This window comes from Neopelma chrysocephalum, unplaced genomic scaffold, assembly GCF_003984885.1.
Source record: "Neopelma chrysocephalum unplaced genomic scaffold, ASM398488v2 Primary Assembly neopelma1_91, whole genome shotgun sequence".
Taxonomy (NCBI): domain Eukaryota; kingdom Metazoa; phylum Chordata; class Aves; order Passeriformes; family Pipridae; genus Neopelma; species Neopelma chrysocephalum.
The window spans coordinates 6,670,165-6,679,327 of NW_020897753.1; the positions used below are offsets into that span (position 1 = coordinate 6,670,165).

General features: G+C 47.6%; 1 protein-coding gene across 1 annotated transcript in view; it reads right to left on the minus strand.

The window, feature by feature from the left end:
• Positions 1–292: 292 nt before the first annotated feature.
• The window catches only part of ERLEC1 (endoplasmic reticulum lectin 1), a 9,222-nt gene continuing 351 nt past the window's right edge, over positions 293–9,163 (minus strand). Inside the window, exons 2-14 of the mRNA XM_027693325.1 lie at positions 8,558–8,662; positions 8,386–8,466; positions 7,839–7,916; positions 7,659–7,722; positions 6,148–6,188; positions 4,164–4,387; positions 2,555–2,684; positions 2,063–2,224; positions 1,714–1,773; positions 1,364–1,488; positions 944–1,021; positions 691–766; positions 293–552 (exon numbers count right to left, since the gene is read on the minus strand). Coding sequence (XP_027549126.1) covers positions 481–552; positions 691–766; positions 944–1,021; positions 1,364–1,488; positions 1,714–1,773; positions 2,063–2,224; positions 2,555–2,684; positions 4,164–4,387; positions 6,148–6,188; positions 7,659–7,722; positions 7,839–7,916; positions 8,386–8,466; positions 8,558–8,662 — 1,296 coding nt within the window. The 3' untranslated portion in view covers positions 293–480. The remainder of the gene's footprint in view (positions 553–690; positions 767–943; positions 1,022–1,363; positions 1,489–1,713; positions 1,774–2,062; positions 2,225–2,554; positions 2,685–4,163; positions 4,388–6,147; positions 6,189–7,658; positions 7,723–7,838; positions 7,917–8,385; positions 8,467–8,557; positions 8,663–9,163) is intronic.

A 9,163-nucleotide genomic window follows, 5' to 3' on the forward strand; every position in this document is an offset into this window, starting at 1 on the left:
TAAATGGAATGTCCTGGGAAGCAGCCCAGGCTGGGAGAAGAAACAGCAGGTGAAGAGAGGGGTGAAAGGCACAGTGAAAGCACAGTTGCCAACAGTCAAACAAAGGGGTAATGCTGGTGCAGCAGAAAAACCACGAGTGGTGGTGTGGCTCCTGAGCAGGAAGGGTTGGCTTCACCTTTTCCTTCTGGTGGCAGCTGGGCTCCTCACTTGAAGCTTCAGTTATCACTGTGCCTGTTTCCAGTTTGTACCTCAGGGCTGCTGCTGGTGGAACGTGTCACACACGAGCCAGGCAGGAAGTGCAAGACAGGGTTTTAATCATTAAAAGTTTATCCATAAGCTCTTATATACACATAGTTATACACAAAGTGGTTCACGAGTCCCTCAGCTTAGAGCTGTGCTGGTGAGGCCTCTGTCAGCTCACAGGTGGCTGTTCCCGTGGGAAATGTCAGGATTTGGCTCATGGAGGGGGCTTTGCTGTCCTCAGCTGGGCACGGAGAGGAGCCCGTATTCATCTGCTGTATCCAGGATTTTACAGATGACTGGGGACTCCACCTGCAACAGGGACACCAAAACATCAGAGACCACGAACTCAGCACTGCAGGAATCTCGGGAAGAGTCACTGGAAGGAAAAGGCCACCTTGAACATAGACCTGAGGCCTGGCAGCTGATCTCAGGTGTGCCTTTACCTACCCCAAGGATGTATTGGCAAGAATGAGGCTCTAACATGTAAATGGTCACAGCGTGAGGGGAATCAGATTCTTTACATCTGAAAACAGAGGAGAAATTGGGATGTTTGGGGTGTGAGAAGCACAAAATAACGTGTTTCACTGCTATCTGGAGCATTTTTACTAAGTTAACAATCACTGCCTTCGGGGCTCCGTGACAACAGCAGCAGCTTCCCCCTCCGACCCAGGAAACACACACAGAACATCAGTTCACTTACTTCAACTTCACAGTCACCTGCCTTGGCTTGTCTGTCAAGTCACAAACATCTCCATTTCCATAGAAATGAGACACCATCCTGCCAGGAAAGATCGGAAGGGAGGAGTTTGGAAGCATTCAACACAACTTCTTTAAGCAGGCAGGTAAGTGGCGTGAGCCACCACCTCATTATTCATCAAGTATTTAATATACAAACAGCAACAGGCTGTGTTGCAGAAGCAAGTGGTTGTTCAGCAGTGGAAGGTTTTATTCTGCACCATCTCCCGAGTGCTGAATTACTTATTTTTGATGTGGATTGGAGGGGGGGGAATAAATCTTCACACGCTGCTCTTGGCAGTTTGTTGTATCTGTTAGTCAGGGGAGTATTCTCAGGGCTCTCCCGTGCCAGGGTTGGCAGCAGGAGCACAGGCAGTGTCTGTACCTGACGGTCTGGGTGCCGTCCTCTCGCAGGTAGAAGGTTCTGGCCGCGTTCTTCCTCGACCACTCCATGTGCTCCTCCTTGCTCCAGGTCCCCACGACCACGGAGGTCCTGCCGCTCTCCTTGTCCTAAAAAAATAATGACAGAGGGTTTTACTTTGTGAAATTCAGCTTCTTGAACCCAAGCTGTTGATCAGCCAAGAAAAGGAGGCAGATTCTCCAACCCCCACGACCACCTCTTAAATGCGCTGTAAAATTAAAAGGAGGTGTCTTTTCCTCCAGATCCTCTGTCAAATGCACTACAAAACTAAAATAAGTAAAACACAGAGAACCACCAGAACTATTTAAACACACCTCGTGGTACTGATGAACGTATTTGCCGTAGCAGAATTCGTATTTCCACCAGCCAACACCCTGGGGAGAGGTACAAGCTCAGCATTAAAAAAAAACACAACCACCAGAACCCCTAAACCAACCAGAACACCCCAAAACAACCCTGTGCCTTTCCCTCCAGACCCTAAAACTCTGTAAAACTCCATATGTGTCAATTAACAGAGTGAGATTCTCATTACCTACTCTCATTTTCACAGCTCAAATAAACTGAATTTCAGCAGACAGGTTAAAGGTGAAAACTAAGCAAACACATAAAGCAGGATGTGCAGGTAAGGAGTAGCTATTTATTGCATGTAGCCTTGTTCCTCACCCCGTGGAAGCAGTAGGAGCCACTAAGGAATTCCTTGATGAGCTGCTCATCAGTCAGTTTGGAGATGTGGGTTGTCCCCACCGTTAACAGCTGGTGGCTTCCAACAGCCACAGGCTTGTGAATGGAAGAGAACTTCTCTTCTTTTGTTGAAGGCATTTCTTCCTGAAATTAAAGGCTGCAGTTAAATCCCCTGCAAAGTCTTGGAAATCACATAAATTACTGAACGCTGAGCCCAGTTGGCTGTTTCGGTCAGTTTTAGCTGAAAGAAAATTCCAGTCCAAACCTTCACACATTTGTGACCTGAAGGCTACAAAGGCTACAAAAGCTTTAAATTAGTAGCCCAAACTGACTTGCTTTGTTTCCCTTCCAAATCAGGTTGAGTTACAGATGGTCTCAACGAGCTTAAAGGCTATTTGAAAGGCTGACACCGTCCTACGGAACGTGTTAAACACAGAAAATATTCCTTCTGTTCAAAATGAAAACAAATCCTACCTCCTTGACCCTCCTGAAAGGTGTCTTCAGCATCTCCTGCTGCTTCTCCAGCTGTTCCAGGTTGTGGGGTTTCAGGGGGGACCCCGGCAGAGACTGGCAGAAGATGTCGTTGACGGGGGAAGCCCTGAACCTGCCCAACAAGGTAGGAACGTGTCACACCTTCAGCTCACCAGAGCTGGGAGCTTCTGAGTGCAGCTCCTTCTGCTCAGGTAGTGCAGGGGGAAAGCCCTGGAGGCTGAGGGGCTGCTTGGGGGAACACACAGCAGGAAAAAACTGCACTGCACTTAAAATACAGGCTGTGATCCCTGTGGTGCCACTGAGCAGCGTTCCCAGCCTGCCACCCCCACCCTTCCTTGTTGACTGAGGTGGGGAATGTTGATCCTGCAGGTTTATTGCAAGTGTTTCCTGGTGGAAGCCTTCCATGCCTTCCCTTTGGAAGGAGGCAGCAGCTCTGCATTTTATTCTTACCAAGCCACAGAACCACTGGCCCGGGCACTTTCTATTTATTTTGCTACTGATACAGTGGCTTAAAAGACTCCCACAGTAAACAGATAACAGTGCAACAGATAACAGAGTGTGTGCAAGCTCATCTACAGGAGAAAATTTATAATGGATACTAAACATTTAACATTTAACTTAGTTACTCCAGCTGCCTTATAAAATGCACTTATGCATTTACTTTACTACTTATAAAATGCACAGTGCAGGATTTTGCCTTTAGACTTTGTGGCCTGTTTCAGAACAGGGATTAAATACTCCCCTGTTCCAACATCTGTGTAAAGCCAGGAATCCTGTCCATCATCCTGCTGTGTTTGTATGTCATATTATTCCCTTTGCACTTCTCTTTATGCCCCTTGAAAGGTCCAAAAAGGCATGACTGAGAATAAGGGATCCCTCAGATGCACAGGTACAGCTCAGGGAAGGGGAGGAAAAAAGAACCCTACACTTGATTTTTGGCAAATAACACCGAAATTGTGAATTCTCCATATGAAAATGGCTTCTAGAGAGCTCCTCATGTTGTGAGGAACTAAAATCAAGGTGAAGGTTATAGCTGGAGACCACACTTTTGGTTTTGTACAGAGATTTTAAAAGCCTGTGTACACACGTGGTATCTGCAGACTTCAAACACCACGAAGATGATCCCTCAAGACCATGAAGTCACAAACTAAAGGAAGGTAAGCTTTCTTAATCTGCCTTTAATGCCCATTTTGGTCTCAAGCTGTGCCAGGGGAGGTTTAGGTCGGATATTAGGAAGCAATTCTTTCCAGAGAGGGTGATCAGCCATTGCAATGGGCTGCCCAGGCAGGGGGTGGAGTCACTGCCCCTGGGGGTCTTTAAGGACAGACTGGATGTGGCATCAGTGCCATGGGCTGGGAACCAGGGCGAGGTTGGATCAAGGGCTGGACTGGATGATGTCCGAGGTCTTTTCCAACCCATCTGATTCTGTGATGCTGTGATTTCATGGTGCCTATTGAAACCCAAGTCCTGCTTCCCACCTGGCACCAGGCCCCGCAGGTGTCCAAAGTGCAAGTGTGGTGCAACCTCAGGGGGAAACAAGGTGGGCACAGCCCCACACCCACAGCGGGGTGTGTGCCCCGTGACACCCTACCTGTACTTGGGGTGGCTGCACAGCAGCGGGGTCAGAATCACCACCTCGTACTCGCAGGTGGTGACCTCGGCCACGGAGAGGATCTCGTGCTTGGCCTCGGGGTGGCAGATGTACATGAGGGTGCTGGAGCGGGGCCGGTTCTGCCGCAGGCTGCAGGGTGTGCCATTGCCCAGCTCCACCGGGTAGTACGGCGTCATCTGCCCCTCGATGTTCTTGGTGGGGATCTGCGCGGGGGAGAGCAAAGGGAAAGCCCCTCCCACTCTTCTGGAACCCACCACTGGGTTGAAACCAGACCTGTGGAGCTGCTCTCGGGTGTTTCAGCGGCCAAACCCAGCCCTGAGAAGTCACCCCGGGACCTGCACCGCCCCTCCTGGCATTCCCAGCCCGGGCTGCTCCTCATCCAGAGGATCCCACCCCGCCTGTGGCTGTGACTGACAACGTTTAAGGTACGTACAGAGTAATTCCACTTTTTCACACCTGTAAGTCAGCTCTCTTCAGGTTTGTTCCTTTGTGTTTTATCCAGCTTCCACTTCAAGAAATTAACTCCCTAAAGTGGTAAAGTCCCTCTCCTGGCTCCTGTCTTGGAAGCAGCTGGAGTTCTTGGGTTCCCAAAGTTCAGAACCCACAAAACTGACCTTTTCCCCCCTCTGCTGCTTGAGCTACTGCAGGTTTTCAGTGCACAACAAACGGGGCTCTGTGCTAAAACACAGAGGTGCCTTCTGGGGTCGGGGCACTCCAAGGATCCAAGACCTTTCTGTCCCTCACCTGCTCTGGCTTTTAAGCCACATCCCACTTTCACAGGCCACTGACCCTCCCAAAAAGTGTTCCCTGAGTGAAGGAGTAAGACATTCACGAGGTTAAAGGGTGAACATGCCCTTTCCTGGCTAGAGATTCCACGCCTAAATTCTTTATAGGCTGAAATCCAGACACTGCAAGTGCATCATAAACACTGTCCCCCCCAAAAAAAAACCAACAAGGCAGTAAAATTCTTAAATTTCCTCTGAAACTGAACAAAAAGCAGCTACACTACAAAACACCTGGTTTTCTTGACTTTCCAAGAGGCACAGCTACCACTGCCATTAAAACAGGCCACGTTCTGCCCCCTCAGTGACCTCCAAAAAGGCTCCTCAAGCCTGGATATTGCTGAGATCACTGCACAGCCACCCCTCTGGGATATTATAAAGGACACAGACACAAAACCTTCATTTCAGCAGGAAAATGAAGGATAACTGGCAATGAGGTCAAACCTGCTCTCGCTAATTCCAAACTCCAACACGCTGCAGGTACTTCCATGGTTTTGATGTAAACCTGGAAACTCAAATTGAATTTTGGGGCCTGAACAAGTGGGAAAGGGAAGCACAGAGTTTTATGGGATGGGTCAGCAAGTCAATCTCTTAGGGATTTTGTGCTTTGTTAAGTGTTTCTCCCTACCTAAAAATCTATGGAAGTGTCATTAAGGGAATGGAGACCTCTAATGTAACTGGGAAAATAACTGTCTGTGGTTATGTGGTTAAGGAGAGCATAGAATTCATCTTATTTAAGATTAAGATTAGAATACTGTAAATAAGTAGAAGGGCAAGATTTAAGTAGCAAGACTAAATTAAATTTCTGAGCTGGGACTGATCATTAAAAGTGAGAAAAGTGCAGCTCAGGAATAGAGTTTCATTTCTTGATACTCATTTTGGGAGGGGACTAATTATATCATTTCATCATTAGGTTGGATATTGGGAAGAAATCCTTCCTTGTGAGGGTGGGGAGGCCCTGGCACAGGTTGCCCAGAGAAGCTGTGGCTGCCCCATCCCTGGAAGTGTCCAAGGCCAGGCTGGAGCAACCTGGGATAGTGGAAGGTGTCCCTGCCCATGGCAGGGGGTGGAACTGGATCATCTTTAAGGTCCCTTCCAACCCAAACCCTTCTGGGATTCTATGATCCTATATAATTTCCCACTATTGATGGGAAAAGTTAAAACAGATGTTTTTCACTTGCCTCTTTTGCACCTTCTTTGGAATTTTCCTTCTCTTCTTGATCTGGGGAATAATTAAGAACGAGGTAAGTCTGGGCACTTGAAGTAAAATGAAATGACACACAGAGAAGCTTATCTGGTTTGTGTATTTGCTGGTACTTTGTACACTGCCAAGAGCCACTTGCAGGTGCAAAAGAGGAAAGAAAGGAGACAACCAGTGATCTGGGGTCCAGAGCAAAATACAAGTCAGCACGGTCTTAAAACAATTTGGGGTTGGCAGGACAGGCCTAATTCAGCCCTCACACCACAGGCAGGGCTGGAAAACACGTCACTGCTGCTGCTCCTGTTTGGGAAGGGAGGGAACTGCACAGGGAACAGGCAGGTGCTTGGGGAGGAGCGTGAGCTGCTGCACAGGGAGCAGGGAAGGGACACAATCTGCCACCTCAGCAGGAAGGGCAGAGGGACAGCAGCCTGAAGGACTCAGCTGAGACAACCTGAAGCACCATCCCACATCATTTCAGCACCCAGCCCCATAAAATTGTGACTTTAATTACACATCTTGAGTTCTGTGCAGCAGCACCCCAGAGAACGAGGCACCACCAATGATCCCTGGGACTCACTCCCACAGAAATGCCATTTCTCAGGCACTGCTTTTTCCAGGACTTAAGACCTAACTGAGGGCTGCAGGCAGGGATCCAGGAATGGGATTAATAGCACTAAACCCCCTCTAAAAGACTGCAGTGTTCAGTTAATCACTTTTAGGAAAACACTGGAACAGGAAAACAGGCCCACCTGTTACACACCAGCCTAGAGTTAAACAATAACCCCAACCTAGAGGATGGTTTTTTTCTGTTCTTTCCATCAACCCTGATGAATGAATGCTTAGTCTCTGGATTTTTTAAGACTTCTTTGGACTATTTTACAGGCAAAAAGTGCTCTGAAAATCAGTTCCTCTAAACTGCTCTTTGAGTTTGGAGCTCAGCGACTCGATTCCCACCTGAGTCCCACCTTAGGCACTTGAGTATTTCTGAAGATCTGCGCCAGGTTCCCTAAAAAAAAGACTCCCAAACTGTTCAAGGATCAAATCTACCAGCAAAGGTAAGTGTTTGTGTTTGCAGATTCTGTTGTATTGGGAAGCAGCAGAGCCCAGGGTGTGCTACGTGCTCTGCCCTCTGCTCACAGCCTGAAAACCACTTCTCCCCACCCAAATAAAAGGGTGTATTGCCAAAGTCTGGGCTGCCATACATTGATTCCGTGCCTTAAATCCTGTCTTTTCTTTCCCTGGCACTAATTATTGCAGATGAATGCAGCTGATCAATTAGCACAGCAAAACTGACAGGATGGATGCAAGGAGAGGTGCCAAAAAGAATGAATTGAAAACAGTTTACTTGGGGAAAAAAACCCAAGTAATCTACAAAATTCTACTCTATTGCACTGGGAATCAGTTTTCTACAGTTGCATTTCTCAGCCAGGAATAATTAAAACCCAAACAATTCATTACCATCAGCAAAATATAGAATAATCTGAGACACACCTGGTTCTGATAACGGGCTCTTCATCATCATATTCCCCAGATAGTACTCCTGGATGTTTATCTTCTGCAATCAAAAGAAGGTAAAACAAGTATCAGTGACCATTTTTCCCTGCTTTTTGAAGGAATTGCAGCCTTCTGGAGGGAGATGAGCCAAGGGGAAAGGGGTTGTGAGCAGCCCACCTGCCCTGTTTCCTTCTCCTCGTGGTACTGACGGATGTGTTTGCCATGGCAGACCTCGTAAGTCCAGTAAGACTCAATCTTAAAAAATTAAAATACGTTTTAAAAATTACGTTTAGATATATTTACACACCACAAACCCCCTCCAAAACGTTGGGCTTGCAGGTGTGTGGGCATGCTGGGGGCACCCTCAAAAACAAGAGCACAGTGAGGGCTCTCAGTGCTCCCCAAACATTTCGGTGATGTTCCAAAGGAACACACCAGGCAAAGATTCCTTGACTCTCACACAGATAAAACAAAGGGAAAATAAACAAGTAGGTAAAATCATAAATAAAATCCACATTTTTCAACTGCTACAGCAGCAACACAATTTCTCTGAATCTTGACAACTTCAATCGTACAGAATTTTATCTGCAATATTAAGATATAAAGTTGCAGAAACCTTATTTCAAATTGAACTAGTACTTGATTTACTACCCGAACCTTGACACGGACTGGATTACATACAACCTTTTAATTAGCATTTAATACCAACGCAGAAGTAACATACTCTATAGGAACAGCTGCTTTGCTTAAAGAGAGGTTCCAGCAGCTCCCCTGGAGAAGGACCTTTATAGTCCTTTTCTTCTTCCTGGAACAGAAGGACATTTTGTGACATTAAAAATGACACGATAAAGACTCATCTCCCCTTTATAATTTCAAAGCAACTCTGCTGGACTCACCTCGTTGCCACTGGCTATCAGTGGCAGGATACACTTGTATTTCTCTTTATCCACAGTGGTCATGATGATGTAATTGTCCTCTTTGTACAGGACACCAGTCGTGGGCTGTGGAAACAACCAACCCTTGCATCAGCCAGGTGGGTTTTCTGAATGCTGCTGGTCAGAAACACCCCTGACCCACTGACTGGTGCTGCTGATTCACGGGACGTGCTCCAGAGTATTTCCTGGGCATTAATTATAGCGCAAGGCAGGGGTTTGGTGGTTAAAACTGGCTGGGAGTTGCTTGCTGTCCACTTTGCTTCGGTCCTTCACCTCCACCCCCATCCCCACCATGCCCCAGATTCCACTTCTCCTCCACACCCCTCTTACTCCCGCTTCCCTATTTCCCTGTAGGGTTCTTACAAAGACCTTCATTTTACGCCCCGGCCATCCCCCTTTACCCCCTCCCCTCCCCACGCTGTCAGGACACAATTCCCCTGGATTCTCCCAGCCCTCCCCGTGCCGGCTGTCAGGACACAATTCACCTGGATTCTTCCTGCTCTTCCCACCCTGGCTTCTTCCTGCTCTCCCCACCCTGGCTGTCAGGACACAATTCCCCTGGATTCT